Source organism: Acomys minous (genome assembly GCF_964271855.1).
Source record: "Acomys minous genome assembly, chromosome: 10".
Lineage (NCBI taxonomy): Eukaryota > Metazoa > Chordata > Mammalia > Rodentia > Muridae > Acomys > Acomys minous.
The window spans coordinates 102,249,429-102,267,652 of NC_140491.1; the positions used below are offsets into that span (position 1 = coordinate 102,249,429).

Below are 18,224 nucleotides of genomic sequence, written 5' to 3' on the forward strand. Positions count from 1 at the left end.
AGCAGAAGCTGAGTCTCACAGCCAAACTTTGGGCAGAGAGCAGAGAGTTTTATGGAAGAATGGGGGGATAAAAGGACCTGAAGGGAACAAGAGCTCCCCAAGATCAACAGAGGCAAGAAATCTGGGCCCAGGAGGGCCACTGGAGACTGATGCGCTAACCAAGGACAATGCAGGGATAGGACCTAGACCTCCTGCTGAGAAGCAGCCGAGCTGGAGCTGTCCATGCCATACACTCTGCTGCCTGCTCTTTGATGAATTCCCCCTAGCGGAGTCCCTTACCAGGCTGCAGAGGGAGAGGATGCAGGCAATTCTGAGGAGAGACTTAGTGGGCTGGAGTCAGTTGATAAGGAAGAAGCCTTCCCTCTATCTGAGGAATAGGGGGGGGCATACAGGGGGAAAGGGAGGGAGGCTGAGATCAGGGTTTTAATGCACCATACCTGAAAATTACTTTTGTAGGCTTCTCAAACAACAACAAAAAAGCATTAAAAAGTATGGAGTGTTCTTGTCGTCTTTTAATTGCAAATTCATATTGGCTACTTTATTGTGTTGAAGTGTTAAAATATTAGTTTACTGGTTGATGCTTAAAGCACTATACTCATAAGATATTTTGTTTTATTGTATAATAAGTTGTTTTGTTTTGTTTTGTTTTGCTTTAAGACAGTGTCACCTTGTGTAGCCAATGCTGGCCTCAAACACGTGATCATCTTGCCTCAGCCTTTGGGTACTTGTCATCATTTCTCCTTCAACTCCTTTTCTTCATTTTTTAAGCTGATGTGTAATCGATTTGTCTGAAATTAGAATTTTCATGGAATTAGATATTATACAGCATAATGGTCCTTCTGTATCTAGAGATACATGCAATATCTGCAACATGTTTTCGGTAGCTGTCCTGTTTCCTTCGGCCGTTCTACAACCTAGGCCTCAACAGTTTAGCAGCAAGGATTCCATGTAAAGTAGAAATTAGACATGACGATTTTACCTTAATTCTCACTTCAACTGTTGGAGAGCTTCAGGCATAAATCAGCAGTTCTGACTGTGACTCTAAACTTTTTCCTTTCTCCTTGGAAGTCATCAGTGGGTACATCATCCATAAAGTCACAGATAATCACATTTCCCATCTATTTAATTTTAAAGAAAACCCAAGTGATCAACCTAATTCATCTTTAATTATAATTAGTTTTTATAATGAAATGTTTTTGTTTGCATAGACAATCTAGGTTACTTATTCTAAAGCCAAACCTATTTTCTCCTTCATTTTTCTTGTTTGGATTTTATACAAGGATTAAAAATGTCATTTCATTCTGTGAAAAAGACTGATGGCCATACAGACTCAGAAGGGGAGTGCAGTCAGGCAGGTTTGTGTAGGAGGAACTCTTAATGACATTCTTAGCAAGCAAGTTGTGTTGCCAAGGTCTGCATACAGTTCTTATAAATGTATGCAAAATCCACTGCAAATAAATAAGCCAAATCAATTCCCTGAAAGATTTGATGGGTACTGTTTATTGTGCTGTCAAGTGTAAAAAGTGAGTGCCATGAATCCTATTTTGTTTTTTTTTACTGGTTTCCGTTTGATTAAGAAATACTTCAGAAATCATAATTATTAATTTTTAGCAAAGGAAATAAATGATCACATATTTGGACATACAAACTTCCTTCGATTTCACTTCTCAGTGAAGCAGAACCTGACACCACAAGCAGACACTGCGACTATCACACATTCACTAGCCTTTCTAGAATGCAAGCCCCACCTCTCTCTCTGAGCTAAACTGCACTGATCAGGCATCCAGCTAAGGAGTAGCATAAGAAGTTAATGATGTAAAATGCAAGATCCATCCCCAGACGGTATGACAACTATATTCTACATCATTACTGGATACAGAGTTATTCTTGCTTTCCTAGATCCTCCTGAGACGCACACTACACCCTTATCATCTCTTTTTTAAAATTGTATCAATTTATTCAGATTACAACTCAATTGTTATCCCATCACTTGTATCCTCCCATTCCTCCCTCCCTGCCACTTTCACCCTATTCCCCTCCCCCACTATATGGTCATAGACTATCAAGTCTCACCTTGGTATCCTGCTTATTCTTTGTTTGAGTGACATCAGGCTTCCCCACCAAGGGGAGGTAGTCAAATATGGAGCACCAGAGTTCATGTCAGAGTTAGTCATGCTGGCGAGGATGTGGAGAAGGAGGAACACACCTTCTTTGCTGGTGAGAATGTAAACTTGTACAACCACTTTGGAAATCTATCTGACACTTTCTCAGAACACTTGAAATAGGGCTACCTCAAGACCTAGCTATCATCTCTTTAATAAATTTCTTTCTTTTTATATTGTCAGTCAAGATCCTTGTACTTGAAAGTGAGAGGTATGGATGATAAAAAAATAAATATTTAAAACTTTATTACTGTTTATAATCAATATAAAGAGTCATACATCAATGACTTTTATTAAAGGGAAAAGTATGGAAGTCACTATAGAGTAAATGCTGTGAACTGGCTGTTCACTCTATAGAAAATTATTAAAAAAAAAAATAACCCTGGCTAGGTGGTCACGTGGCTACCCTCTGACCATGTTTTAGACATTGCTTCTATGACTAAGGGATCATGATTGTTAGAAGGACCACAATATGTACAGTTTTTCCCTCTCTTTTAAAGAAACAATTCAAATCCACTACTTCTCCACTAGGGGAAAGTAAGTGTGTATTGAGACTTTGTTTTCTTTTATTTCTGGACTTACATAAGAATTCTAGCCCAAGCAATAGAAGATCAAGGGCACCTGATGGCAGAAGAAACTTCAGTTGAAACGTGGAATAAGTTAGGCTGAGGAACAACTCATGCAACATGGAACTATAATTTGTAAATATAGGGAATAGCTCGTGGATAATGTTGAAGGCATAAACAAAGAGGAAGCTATTAGAAAAAAATGATATGCCTGGTGAAAGATTTCTCACCTTATTCTCAAGCCACCAAGAACCATTGAAGTTTTACCAGGGACGAAGATGAACAGATATGCTTTCTAGAAAAATGATTATGACTGTAAATGATTAATATAAGTACAGTTAAGGATAGATGGGATAGGGTGAGTTAGAGTATTAGAACAGTTCAGATTCTGAGTAGTTAAATGGGTCAGAAAAGAGAGCTCTGGCTGAAGAGGAATCTACATAGTGTTATCTAGCCTTGCTTGAGTAAGCTAAGGGCTATGGCCAAGAAGGAGGTAGAACTCTTCCATCTTAGTTTATATTAATTTATATAGGGAAAACATCCCACTGGCTATCTTTTTCTTGGAATGTTTCAGTCTTTAAAAACTGTTAATAGGTAATACTGTTTTTACAGTTTTGGCCACTTTCCCTTTATTATATTATTTATAATCCTAGTTTCCATTTGATTGTAAGATATTTTAGTTTACGTGGAACTGAAATATTATATATGTGCATATCTTAAGATACTTCTACATAAATCCTCTAGAGAGAATTTTTTATTTATTGTAAGTTGAATGTTTATAGAAGGCCACTTTTCCATTTGCCAAATAAACAATGTTATTTATGTAACTAATATGTTTGGTGACCCAGTTGAAAGTACATATTTTATATTCTCTCTATGAATCTTCAGCCCTTTCAGATTCAGACTTGATGGTTCTATAAATAATATGCTAAAAGAAAAGGACAGTTAGTGTTCCAGCATTGAAACTCAGCACTGAGTATTCAGAATGCACCCCGGCAAATATTCTTTTTCACTTTTTAAAATAATTATATTTTCTTAATAACTTTACAGCCTGATCCAATCCCCCTCCCTCCTCTCCTCCCAGTCCTACCCTCATGACCCCTCTGTCTATTCCCCTCTGTTCTTCTCAGAGAATTGGAGGCCCCTCGGGGTACCAACCTACCCTGGCACCTCAAGTAACAGTAGGAATAAGAGCATCTCCCATTGAGGCCAGACAAGGCAGCTGAGCTAGGGGGAAGGGATCCAAAGGCAGGCAACAGAGTGAGAGACAGTCATTGCTCTAATTGTTAAGGGACTCACATGATGACCAAGCTGCACATCTGCTATATATGTTTTGGGGTATCTAGGTCCAGCCCATGCATGCCCTTTAGTTGGTTGTTCAGTCTCTGTGAGCCTCCATGAGCCCAGGTTAGTTCACTCTGTAGGTCTTCTTGAAGTGCCCTTTACCCCTCCAGCCCCCTCAATCCTTCCTCCCACTCTTCCACAAAACTCCTCAGGCTTGGCCTATTGTTTGGTTGTGGGTCTCTGCATCTGGTTCCATCAGCTTCTGAGTGAAGCCTCTCACAAGGCAGTTATGTGAGGCTCCTGTCTACAAGCATAGTTTTGTATCATTAATAGTGACAGGGGTTGATTCTGTCCCCTGGGGTGGGTATCAAGTTGGGGCAGTCATTGATTGGCCATTTCCTCACTCTCTGATCTTTCTTTATCGCTATACTTCTTGTAGGCAAGGCAAGTTTTGGGTGGAAGGTTTTATGGGTGTGATCATGTCATCGTCCCTCCACTGGAAGTCCTACGTTGCTCCAGGAGGTGGCAACTTCAGGCAAAAATCAACACGATAGACAAACCATTAGCCAAATGAAAAGGGGGACATAACAACAGACACTGAAGAAATCCAAAGAGTCATTAGGTCTTCCTTCTAATACTTATATGCTATATAATAAGAAAAATTTAAACGAAATGGATAGTTTTCTTGATAGATACCACTTACCAACATTAAATCAAGACCAGGTAAACAATTTAAATAAAACTATAACTCCTAAGGAAATAGAAGAAGTCATTAATATTCTACCAAAAAAAAAAAAAAGCCCTGGGCTTGATGGGTATAACACAGATTCTACTAGGCTTTCACAGAAGAGCTAACACCAATACTCCTCAAACTATTCCACAAAGTAGAAACAAAAGGAGCATTGCCAAATTCATTCTATGAAGGTCCAGTCACCTTGATAACTAAACCACACAAGGACTGAACAAAGAGAGATAATTTCAGACCAATTCCCTTCTGAAAACTGATGGGAGAATGCTCAATAAAATACTCACAAACAAAAATCCAAGAACTCATCAGATACATCATCCACCATCATCAAGTAGCTTCATACCAGGCATGAAGGGATGGTTCAACATATGAAACCGTTCAGTGTAATCCACCATATAAACAAACAAAGAAACAAAAAGCACATGATCATCTCATTAGGTGCTTAAAAATCCTTTGACAAAATCCAACACCCCTTCATGTTAAAAGTCTTGGAGAGATCAGGGATACAAGATGCACACCTAAAGACAATGAAGACAATATACAGGAAGCCAATAGTCAACATCAAATTAAGTGGAGAAAAGTTTAAAGCAATTCCACTTGAATCAGGGACAAAACAAGGCTACCCACTCTCTACGTATCTATTCAACACAGTACTTGATGTTCTAGCTAGGGCAATAAGACGACTAAAGGAGGTCAAGGCGACACAAATTGGAAAGGAACAAGACCTTTTCACTTTTAAACTAAACATCTTTTACTTAAAATTAGTGTTGATACCATGTCTAAATAGAACCAAAATGAAATTGGATTAGAGAGTTAAAATGATTTGCTTCAGTTCTCTTCAAGGGTCTTGCAATAAACTTTTTAATCACACACACATTTGTATATATTTAATATTTTTGTCTCAAGATGAGGCCCTGTATATCAATGAATATGAATGTGTATAGTTGCATATGCATATATAATCAAATATCCAAAAAGGAGTAATCGATATATATATATATATAATAGATACTTACATGTGGATAAAAGATAGATTATAGATAGATGACAGATGATAGATAGATAGATGACAGATAGATAGATGATAGATAGATACAAAGATAGCTAGATAACAGAATATGATATCAGAAATTTACTATAATAATGTCTGCAATGCTTAGCACAAATACCTAGAGATATTTTTGCAATACAATTGGTTGTGCAAATAAATCATATACCATCATGTGAGAAGGCAATGTTTTTTAAAGGAATGTCAATATCTGAACTTTTTAATATTCTAAGTTTCCCACCCTTTGATATAATAAAAATTCTCATAATTTTAGGCATGATTATTACTAAAAGAAGTAAAATTTTGCTTTTGTGTATATCAGGTCATAAAAAAAATCAGGATTAACAATCACCTTAGCACATGTTTTTCACTAGTTTATATAAATTTAACATTAAACAATGCATTTGTCATGGCTACAACTATCACAATCTGGTTTTCAAGTCACAATTATTTTGCCCAGTGTGTTCTATCACTGTTTCTACATGATGCTTGGCTTTAGGTTCATGAGCTCTGTGAGGAAAAGTAGTTTACTAAAAGAAAAAAAAATGACCAAGACCTAGTTTTCTTAGAACCTTGAATATATTTAAAAGGGAAGTGGAAAATGTGTTTTCTTGCCGGGCAGTGGTGCAAGCCTTTAATCCCAGCACTCAGGAGGCAGAGGTAGGTGAGTCCCTGTGAGTTCGAGGCCAGCCTGGTCTACAAAGCGAGTCCAGGACAGCCAAAGGCTACACAGAGAAACCATGTCTTGGAAAATAAAATGTGTTTCCTTGGTTTGAAGATTCTCTACATTCATTTGTTTATTGTCTGTGTATTTGTCACTTCTTGTTACAGCTCCTCTTCCTTCTGAGGATACCCATTGTCTGCACCTTTCTACTGCACTGCTCACCTCATGCCACGTTCTGATCACGTTCTGACTGTGCCCTGAGTAAACTTACAAAGCCTCTGAGTAGGTTTTGTAAGCTAAGTGACACGTCACTGTTATATATAGTCACTTCAGGAGCTTCACCTACCAGTTATGCCTGTTAACTACAGCTGTGAAGCATAATAGCTAAATAACAAAGATGTAAACAGCCATAGGAATGAGCAAAGCAAGAATATCTAACCACATGAAGAAAAGTCAGAAATGCCATAAAAAAAGAAAAACAAAACAAAACAAAACACTTGAGCCAAGCCCTCAATGAATATAATGAATATAAAAAACATCAAACCATTAATCCAACAAGGGTATGTCAGGTAGCATACTACAACTTTTAGCAATTATTTTAAATATTAAAGAAAAACAGCAAAGGAAATATTTAACTTGATATATGGAAATCTACACAAATGCCTGGCTCAACCATAAGCTTTTAAACTTAGCCCTGAAAAGGAAGATCTGCTTGTCCTGTCAATCTTGAAACCACTGATGCTTTGCACAGGATTACAGGCATATTTTTGTATCATTTATGTCTGCTTGACACAAAATGCAGCCAAGTTAACACACCACAATCCTTTCTGCTTTCATTACAAATGAGACTGGTTGTATGTGAAATGTCCCAACTGATACTGAGCATGAAATACTTTTTCACTTTGAAAGACAGGTAGCCATGATTCTGCCGGTTTTTTTTTTCCATTCATTTTTATTCTGAGATAGAGATATTTAAGCACATAATAATAGTTACCATTTTAAATGGCTTTTTTCTTCTCTAACAGACTTAGAATGAATATGCATTTTGTGGGTAAAAATTAACAGAGCCTTTTCACATAATGACAACAACAAATTGGATAGTCAGAAGGTGAACACTTTCAGTGCTATGAAAATTTCCTAATATATTGTATGTAATAGAGCTGACTAATATATGAGTTGACATAAAATACATGTAAGCTATGCATATACCTTAATAATGTTTTGTGATTGTGCTTAAACATGTCTTTCATATTTCAGGATATATATAATCTCTTCTTCTTCCTCCTAATGGAAATAGGAAATGGAAACCCTGAATTGAAGTGTGATTTAGTGGTTTACCAGAGATTACAGTGTATCCAGTCCAGTAGGAGGATAATATTGACTCCTCATTCCTAGCTATTGCTAATCTACCTGAGAACAAAACCACATGTTTCCCTCATTCGGCCTGGTCTCTGGTTGAATTTAATTTCAGCAGCCAATTTCATGAATCATTTCATGTGAATTTGTGTGTGGTGTTCTGACCAGAATTCTTTATTACATTTTATTTGTGTAATCTGAGGTCTGCCTGTGCATTCTAATGATGCATCCTTTAGCCTAATCCTAAACTCTAGACAACAGAAAACTAGAAGGAAAGAGTCAAATTTAAAAATTCAAATGAACTACTTGCAAAATGGAAACCAGAGTAAATGATAGAAACAGGATCTTGGAATATTTTCAGAAAGACTTTGTGTAAGTTATGGCAACCAGGGGACAGTAAAATTGATGCACTGATGCTCACATATCAAACTAGTGCAGCAGTTATAGTTCTGTTCTACTCGGCAATGGCACATAAATGCCAAAGTTAAAACCTACAACTATAAATAATATTGACATGCACTTGTACTATCTTTGTTTTCCCGTCTCCTATAAGAAGATGCATTTAGAGGTGATAAGCACTGGCTAGTTTTTCTTGAGTATGTACATGATAATGATATCTTTTTCCTCTGGAAAGTGATAAATTTTTAGACATATGTCAAAATGCATTTATTTCTAGTTTTGCTATCACAAATATTATACCTTTGTCTTTTGTACAACAGAGAATTTTCTCATCTTACTCTTTCAGAATAATAATTGGTGGAAGTGTCTATGGTCACCAGAGTAAATGCATCTTTTAAATGTCATCTTGATAATTATTAGAAAATAATATGGTTATTGGCTTCATAGTACATGCCCCATGCAAGAAGAATGGCTACTACTTTACGTTGGCCAGATACAGCAAGGTTGAAAATATGAACAGGTTATTGTTAGATAGTCACCTTTCTTTTTTTCTCTCTCTCCTTTATTAATTTATTCTTGTTACATCTCAATGGTTATCCCATCCCTTGTATCCTCCCATTCTTCCCTCCCTCCCATTTTCCCTTTATTCAAAAGAATTAATTTTTGTAGTGTGAACTAATCCAAAATACAAAAAACAAATCAGTATATAGGACAAATGTGGTATGTTGGGAGGCTAGTGCTTGCATGTGGGTTTCCAGACAGAGACCTGGCTAAGTGGAAGTGATCACACCACACCTCAGCTAAGACCTCTGTGGGTTCATACGACCTTTGTTAGGGGGACTTGTTCTCCTCCTTACCTCTCCTGGCTCTCCTGTTGTTCTCAATCCCTTTTGCTATTTCACAGTCTGGTTGGCATTAAGAACAATGAAGGATGCTCTCATTATGTCTCTAGAGATGGAAAGCTCTGATACTGATAAAGAGTTATCATTTGTTCCCCTGTGTTTTGGTGTCTCTTATCTTTCTATCCCACACAATGCTTTCAGTACCAGTAGGTAAAGCCTGACAATGCTAAGCATCTTGTCACAAGGAATTCGGAATCTTTGAATTTACTGGAAGCAACATAGGTTACCTATTTTCTACATTTATCCTTGTAGAAATTTTTTTCTTTCTTCTCTTTCTTCTGTTCCTCAGAGTTTACAATACATCTGGAAAATAGTAGTTTAAATAGAAGTAATGTATTAATGGGAATTTGCTATTTTATTCTTCCTTTCTGCTCTGATTCACTCATATTGTAAACTTTTCTTTAATGGAAATTATGTGAAAAGCATATACAAAATATCATTTGAAGTACATAGGTCCTTAACTAGGGACTGGAGACTATTCTCTTTATAAAAATATACTTGGTAATCTGTTTCTCCTTAATAAAACATAACATAAGTTTTACAGTATAAACCCCAGGTTTTCCATTATATTTTGTGGTTTGCTGTGGAGGTATTTTTAAATTCTACTTCCTGGAAAAACTACAATGGAATCAGATTATTGTGTATATCTCAAAACCAATGAATACATGTTGCTTAGTTTATTATTGTTGCTTCTCATGGCAAGTGCCCTGTGGAAAGCCACACAAGTAACACCCTATGTGTAGAATAAAAATTACAAAAGGTGTAGTCTCAAAAAAACAAGATGCCTTTAATTAATTTTATTCTTTAAAAGGTTATAAATTGATCCTTTAAACTATTTAACTCTTTGTTTCCAATTTATTGATTTCATGCCTGAGTTTGATGGTATCCATCTGTCTACTCCTCTTGGGTTTATCTGCTTTTTTTTGTTCTAAAGCTTTCAGATGTGCTATTAAATTCCTAGTATGGAATCTCTCCAGTTTCTTTATAAAGGCACTTAGTGCTATGAAATTTCCATTTAGCCCTGCTCTCCTTGTGTCCTATGAGTTTGGGTATGTTGTGCCTTCAGTTTCAGGGAAGTCTAGGAAGGTTTTAATTTCTCTGTTTATTTCATCCCTTATCCAAATGTCATTGAGTAGGGAGTTGTTCAGTTTCCATGAGTTTGTAGGCTTTTGGTTGTTTCTTTGGTGTTTGAGTTCCATCTTTAATCCATGGTGGTCTGATAAAATGCAAGGGATTATTTTGATTTTCTTGTATCTGCTGAAGTTTGCTTTGTGATCAAGTATGTGGTCAGTTGTGGAGAAGGTTCCATAAGGGGTATCCTGTGTTTGGGCGAAGTGTTCTGTAGATATCAGTTAGGTCCATTTGTTTCATGATGCCTCATAGCTTCCTTGTCTTTCCATTTAGTTTCTGTCTTGATGATCTATTGGGGAGAGAGATGGTGGAAGTCTCCCACTATCAATGTGTGGGGTTCAATGTGAGATTTAAGTTTTAGTAACGTTTCTTCTATGAATGTGGGTGTTTCTGCATCTGGGGCATAGATGTTCAGAATTAAGACATCCTCTTGGTGTATTTTTCCTTTGATGAGGATGAAATGGCCTTCTCCATCTCTTTTGATTAATTTTCATTGAACGTCTATTTTATCCAATACTAGAATGGCTACTCCAGCTTACTTCTTCGGCCCGTTTGATTGGAATACAGTTTTCCAACCCTTTACTCTGAGGTAACATCTATCTTTATCGTTGAGGTGAGTTTCTTGTATGCAGCAGAATGATAGAACCTGTTTTTTCATCCATTCTGTCAGCCCGTGTGTTTTTACCGCGGAGTGGAGGCCATTAATGTTAACAGATATTAATGACCAGCGGTTTTTATTTCCTTTATTTTAATGTTGGTGGTGTTAGAGTGTGTGTGTGTGTCTGTGTTTTGGATTTGTGGATATGGAGTTATTTGTTTTCTATGTTTTCCTGAGTGTAGTTAGCTTCTTTAGTTGGAGTTTTTCTTATAGCACCTTCTGTAAGGCTGGCTTTGTGCTTACTGATTAAACTTGGTTTTGTCGTGGAATATTTTGTTTTATCCATATATGGTGATTGAAAGTCTTGCTGAGTATAGGAGTCTGGGTTGGCATCTGTGGTCTCTTAATGTTTGCATGACCTCTGTCCAGGCCACTCTAGCTTTCATAGTCTCTGTTGAGAAGTCAGGTGTGAATCTGATGGGTTTGCCTTTATATGTGACTTGACCTTTTTCTCTTGCCGCTTTTCTTTCTTTGTTCTGTACATTTAGTGTTTTGATTATTATGTAGCGGGAGGATTTTCTTTTCTGGTTGAATGTATTTGGAGTTCTGTAGGCTTCTTGTGTGTTTATGGCCATTACTTTCTTTAAGTTGGGAAAGTTTTCTCCTATGATTTTGTTGAAAAAGTTTTCTGGGCCTTGGAGCTTGGAGTCTTCTCCTTCGTCTATATCTATTATTCTTAGATTTGGTCTTTTTTACAGTGTCGCAGATTTCTTGGGTATTTTGTATCGGGAACTTTTTAGATTTAATGTTTTCTTTGATTGATGTATTGATAACTTTGATTATATCTTCCAAACTTGAGATTCTCTCTTCCATCTCTTGTATTCGGTTGGTATGGCTTGTGTCCGTCATTCCTGTTCTCTTCCCTATGTTTTCCAACTCTAAGATTGCCTCAGCTTCTGTTTTCCTTGTTGCTTCTAATTCCATCTTTAGGTCTTGAGTAGTCTGATTCATTTCTTTCTCCAATTTGATTGAATTTTCCTATTATTATTTATAAAATTTATTCAATTCTTTCATCTGTTTCAATGTATTTTCATGTAATTCTTTATAGGACTTATTCAATTCAACAAACTCAGTAATGAAAAGGGAGGCATACTGACAGAAACTGAGGAAATCCAAAGAATCATCAGGTCTTACTTCAAAAGCCTATGTGCCACAAAATTTGAAAACCTAAATGAAATGGACACATTTCTTGTTAGTTACCAACTATCAAAATTGAATCAAGATCTGGTAAACAAACTGATAGTCCTATCACACCTAAGGAAATAGAGGCATTCCAAAAGTCTCCCAACCACTGGTATATCCAGCACAGAATTCTACCAGACCTTCAGAGAAGATCTAATACCAATTCTCTTCAAACTATTCCGCAAAATAGAAAACAGAAAAACATTACCAAACTCATTCTATGAGACCACAGTTACTTTGATAATTCCTACTTACTAATAGCAAATAATATTTTTAAAAATCAAATCTCAAAAATAATATTAATCACTTAAACATAAATATGAATGTGAGAGTCCAATTTTTATATAATTTCAAACACATGCATTCTGGTGCACATACCCCCATTTTGTATATTCTTTCCCAAGTTTATATAATTTCATTTATGTTAGCCTTAATCTTTAAATAATAGTTTTCCAATATTTTGGGTTTTTTTTATTGTGTTTCCCTTTTATTGGAAAATAATTCCTTCTTATACAATATATCCTGATTCTAGTTTTCCCTCCCCACAATCCTCCTGCTTCCTTCCCACCTCACATCCCATCTGTATTCATTCCCTTCTGCCTCTCATTAGAAAAGAACATGCTTATAAGAGATAACAAAACATAACAAAATAAAATATGATAAGATAAAACAAAACAAAAACAATCACATAGAAGTTGGATAGGGCAAACTGTCAGAAAAAAAAGATCCCAAGAGAAGGCACCAGAATCAGAGATACACTCATTCACATATTCAGGAGTACCATAAAAATACAAAAGTGAAAACTGTAATGTGTACATAATATATACACAGACAACCTGGTGTAGAGCCATCCGGCCTTTGCTGCTTCAGTCTCTGTGAGTTAATATGAGCTTTGCTCATTTGATTTAGAGGTATTTGTTCTCCTGATGTCCTTAGTCCCCTCTGGCTATTACACTCTACCTCCTCTTCTGTGGTTTTCTGAGCACTGAGGGGATGAATTTGGTATCTCACTTAGAGCCATCTGTTCCAAGATGTCTCTGCCTCTCTGTGTCTCTCTGTCTCTGTTTATCTGTATAAAATCTAGCTGTGGATCTCTGCATTTATTTCCATCTGCTGCAGGAGGAAGCTTCTCTGATGTTTCCTAAGTAAGACACTGATCTATGAGTTTAGGAGAATATCATTAAGTTTAATTTTATCATTCTTTTAAGACCAGTAGTATTTGGCTTTACACTATATCCCAGTCTCTGGCTCTGGGTCATATACATGGTGTAGGGTATGGACTCCATCTCATGGGCTGGGCCTTAAGTCAAAGCAGATATTAGTTGGTTACTCCCACAAGTTTTGTGCTACCATTGCCCTAGCATGTTTTTTTAAAGAAGGTGAGCATTGTAAATCATAGAGTTTGTTGATGGGTTTTGGTGTCTATTTTTCTATTTTGGTAGTCTGCAGAGTACCTTCCTGTATCAAAGGCACTAAGACATAGGAATGAAGGCTCTATGTAGGCACGCGCTCACCCTCTCCATCTTCAATGTGTTCTGCGAATGTTGTCTTCAGTGATAGGGTCTTGCTGTCAGTTTGTAGAGCAACCTATTGTCTTGGCAACAGCCTGGGGATGGTTCGGGGATTACTATCAGAACACTTTAGCGATCAGCTCAATTGTATGTAACCAAGTTCTAGTACTGTAGACTTTGGTGACAAAGAGATGGCCAGCTGGGACGCTGGCTCCTCCTTTATTCGGCTCCTTCATTAGTGTTGACTTCGTTTTTAAGGAGATTTCCACTGAACTAGGTTCCCCCGATGCCTCTCAATTCTGGTTATCTCATCCTTCATCGCCTCCCTCATCTCCCCTCCTCTTTTCCATCTTCTCCTCTTAGTCCCATATTCTCCTCTCTTAGGGAGATCCATGTGCTTCCCTTTAATTCCTTCCTCTATACCTAGCCTCTCTGGGTCTACAGAATGTAGCTTGGTTATAATAGACATAGTGGCTAATTCCCACACATAAACAAACAAATATCATATTTATCTTCCTGGGTCTGGGTTAGCACAGATAGGACAATTGTTTCTAGTTCTGTCCGTTTGCCTGCAAATTTAATTTTATGATGTCATTTTCTTTAAACAACTGAGTAATACTCCATTGTGTAAGTGTGCCACATGTTCTTTATTCATTCTTCTGTTGAGAGACTTCTAGCTATTGTGAATAGAGCAGCAGCGAGCATGTTTAAGCATCACTATTTTCTGGTAATACGATTTTAGCAGTCACTTGTGTCATAACCGTGCTCCACAGTAAAAGAAGGACTAAAATTGCCTATATTATCAGGAATTTCAATTCAGGTGAGTTTCCTGTCCTAACTCAAACAAAAAAAAAAATGTTCTCATGTATAAAGACAGACACATATTTGCTGTCACATTATGCCATGTTTATGTTGGTTATACTAAAAGGTTTTATGTTTTAATTAAACCCTGTATATCACATCATACTGGATAATCTATATAAATATTATATCAGGTTACGGACATAGGATAATGTGTCTAATAAACAAAATACTTTTATTTTCATTTGTTTTTGTTTCATCTTCATTCACACACTAGACACAAAGCTACTCATAGAAGGAAGCAGATTGAACAACAGCTTCTAAAGGTGTCTATATCTTCATCCCCAGAATTTCTGAATATGTTCAATTATTTTCCATATTAGGATTAAGATTACAGTTAAATAAAGCTGTCAGACACCTGATAATATGATGAGAAAAATTCAGGTCCATTTGCATCAGCACAATATAGTCACAAATATCCTTAGAAGTTGAAGATGACATCAGACAGGTGGTGGTGGGAAATAAATTTAGCTAGGTGAAAGAGAGCATCTTGAGCAAAAGAGAGTGGCAGCTTCTAGAGGCTTCTAAACACAAAGGAATGAGTTCTCCCATAGGACCTGCAGAAAAGAGTTGATATCTTTTAAAGCCTGTCAACACCCAGTGAGACATAGTCAGGATTTCTGACTATGTGCAAAACAATTACGTTATGCCATTTTAAATCACTATATTTGCAGCATTTTGTTTGGTAGCCAGTTACACAGAGAAAGACCCTGCTGCCACCACTGCTGCTCCTGCTCCTGGTTTTACTCCTCCTCCTCCTCTTCCTCTTCCTCCTCTTCCCTCCACTTTTCAGAATTATCTGTCACAGAAATTACTTTAATAAAGTAGTTCATTTTTAGACATCTCTTAAGAAATTACCTGTCTGTTTATATGTCTGATTGTTCATTTTCAGGAAACAATCCACAGCAGACAAGAAATGCAAAGGAATAAAGAAGTTTCTAAAGCACATGGAACTGATGTCTTCAAAAGAGAAATGGTAATTGCTTAGGAACACAGTCATTTTCAAATGATCTCCAGAACTGTGTAGAATTTCTGGCTTTTGTATAAGCATATGCTTTTACTATATGTATTTAGTATAAATATACAGCAGTGTGTCTCACCCTAATTTCCAGTTTAAACATTTTTTAAAAATAAAAAAGTACCCTAAAAATATGCCCAAAGTTAGGTGCTGTTCACATATGTTCTGTTATAACTTGAGTGCACATTAAAACAAACAATAGAAATAGCAGATCGCATCGCTAAACACATACCACATTTTCAGAAGAAAAACACTGTAAAATGAAGATTATGTTCACTATGCAAATCACCAACTTCTTCAAAACAATTATTCTTTTAAAATTGTTTTTAAACACAGATGTCACATCATGAAAAGTGCTCTGAAGAAACCAACCAAGCTTCGCAGTTTCATCAATATGTTCAAGAAACAGGTAACAGTCAGGAATGCTTGGTCCCACACTATCTTTGTCCTTTTGGTGTGTCTGCAGTTGGAAGATTTTAAAAAGCCAGTCCTCCCCACCAAGTAACTTTAGTAACTGTGACTCATGTCCCTAAATGGGACAAGATAGCATTTCTGTGTAGAAGTAAATTTTGACTATCGTAGTACATGTAATATTTTTAAAAATAGCTCATTACCTATCAGACCTATGACAAACTCATCCTAAACTCCAAAAGATTGATAAGGTAACAACTGAATATTTTTTAACCTGGGATCTAGAGTAAAATGCATTGCTTATAAAACATCCTGACAATAAAATTACCTACATTACATTAATAATAATAATAACTTTAGTAACTAATATGTTTAAATCTCAAGCAAGAGAAGAGGTGAGATTACATGGAAATTTCTAGATGTTTGTAGAAGATAAAATGGAGCTGTCCACTTGTACAAGGGGGAAAGTCTTATTTCGCTGATGAGAGGAAAGGAAAGATTTAACCCTCCCATGTCCTAAGTATTATTTGAGTCTTGCTGCTTAAAAAAGGAAGCATTCTACTGGCCAGATTCTGTGACTCATGTCAGTAATCCTGGCAAGTATGAGACTCAATCTGGAGGACTGCTTGAGGTTCAAGGCTATCCTGTACTCCATAGTGAGATGTAGAATGAGAACTTATTCCAAAATATCCAAAACATATAAGAAAAGTAGGCCTCTACTACTCTTCTTGTTCTTTGAGAGGTATTATTTTTTTCCTGAGTGTAGAATTAGGACATGGGGAGGAAGTCCCCCTCGGTAATAGACCTAGGGGAGGGGAATAGGGTGAAAGCGGGAGGAGGGAGGGAGGAACAAGAGGATACAAGTGATGGGATAACAATTGAGTTGTAATCTAAATAAATTAATGATAAAGAAAGAAAGAATTAGAACATGGATGCAGAAACTTTGAAAATATAGCTATATCAATTTTATTTTAAGGTTTTATTTTAGTTATGTCGTGTGTGTGTGTGTGTGTGTGTGTGTGTGTGTGTGTGTGTGTGTGTAAGAGAGAGAGAGAGAGAGAGAGAGAGAGAGAGAGCCTTCAGAGTGCATCCGATTCACTGCAGTTCAACTCCCAAACTGTTGTGATCTGCCCAGCATGAGCGTTGTGAACTAAGGTTAGGAACCCTGCCAGAGCAGCAAGCTCTCCCAACCACTGCACCATCTCTCCTGCCCCACCACCAAATGTTTTTCTGTGTTTCTTCCTTAACAATTCTTGCTTCACTTCTAAATTTCTAGATTTAGTAATATTGTTTGCATAAATGTCTCCTGTGAGTCTTGTTCCTTACTTTACATGACAAGGAGTTTAAAGCAGCATAGCATTTTCTTCTCAAATACCATTTTATGCATTGCACGGCATCCCTGTTTCCTACTTCTCTTTGTAGTCATTGATACACCAGAAGATGAAGAGATTCCGAAGGTTTCCACCAAGATTTTAAAAGAACAATTTGAAAAGTCTGCCCAGGAAAAGTTCCTCTACAGTGATAAAGAAACAACAGCACCAGCCAAGTGCATAAAGGTAGGGTAAATTTTCTATACAGGAACATATTGGGTGTTAGAATCATGCTTAAATATACTTACCTTTTTGTGGCATTTTCTTAACAGACAATTTTGTACTAGATTTTTATTCTATTTCAGAAAGAGGGCATTGATCTATGAGGTAGAGTAAGATCTTCCTAAACACTGGAGAAGATGAATGCAGAAAATCATACACACTTTTTAGTCTCTAACATAAAATAAAGTAATTAAGTCAACTTTAAATGTCAGATGGTTACATGTTCTGTTTCAAAATCTACAAATGTAAAAATCTCACGAAAGTACTTCAAGACGTTTTCTCTCTTTCTGTAGATTCTCTCATTTCTTTACTCTGCTCATCAAGTAAAGAGGAGGAAATTAAGAGTTTGCATAAATGTTAACCTGGGCATTGTGACATACACCTTTAATCTCAGTACTTGAAAGGCAGAAACAGAAAGAACTCTGCAAGTTCAAAGTTTGCCAGGGTTACAAAAGAGATTCTGTCTCAAAAGGAAAAAAGAAAGGAGGAAAAAAAACTTGTTAATGTTAAATACTGACCCATTGATTTATGGAAGAGCATTATTATTAAAAGTAGAATGGTATTTATTAACGCATATTGACTGTTCTCCCAAGTAGGCTTACACACAATGCATACCTGTTTTCCAAGGAAGTCATCACTGGAGAATCCTGGTGTGGACAGATGAAAGGTGGGGCTCAGGAAATCTCCATACCATAATCATCATTCTAAGCTTTGATTTTCTTTCCCTTAAA

General features: G+C 36.6%; 2 protein-coding genes across 3 annotated transcripts in view; one reads left to right on the forward strand and one right to left on the reverse strand.

The window, feature by feature from the left end:
- The window catches only part of XIRP2 (xin actin binding repeat containing 2), an 83,867-nt gene that overhangs the window by 48,714 nt on the left and 16,929 nt on the right, over positions 1 to 18,224 (forward strand). For both annotated transcript variants that reach the window (XM_084798899.1, XM_084798900.1), the window contains 3 exons: positions 15,365 to 15,448; positions 15,827 to 15,899; positions 17,324 to 17,457. In XM_084798899.1, coding sequence (XP_084655025.1) covers positions 15,365 to 15,448; positions 15,827 to 15,899; positions 17,324 to 17,457 — 291 coding nt within the window. The remainder of the gene's footprint in view (positions 1 to 15,364; positions 15,449 to 15,826; positions 15,900 to 17,323; positions 17,458 to 18,224) is intronic.
- Positions 14,933 to 18,224, reverse strand: part of LOC311607221 (uncharacterized protein) — a 66,503-nt gene continuing 63,211 nt past the window's right edge. The window contains exons 2-3 of the mRNA XM_084798903.1: positions 18,109 to 18,218; positions 14,933 to 15,029 (exon numbers count right to left, since the gene is read on the reverse strand). Coding sequence (XP_084655029.1) covers positions 18,193 to 18,218 — 26 coding nt within the window. The 3' untranslated portion in view covers positions 14,933 to 15,029; positions 18,109 to 18,192. The remainder of the gene's footprint in view (positions 15,030 to 18,108; positions 18,219 to 18,224) is intronic.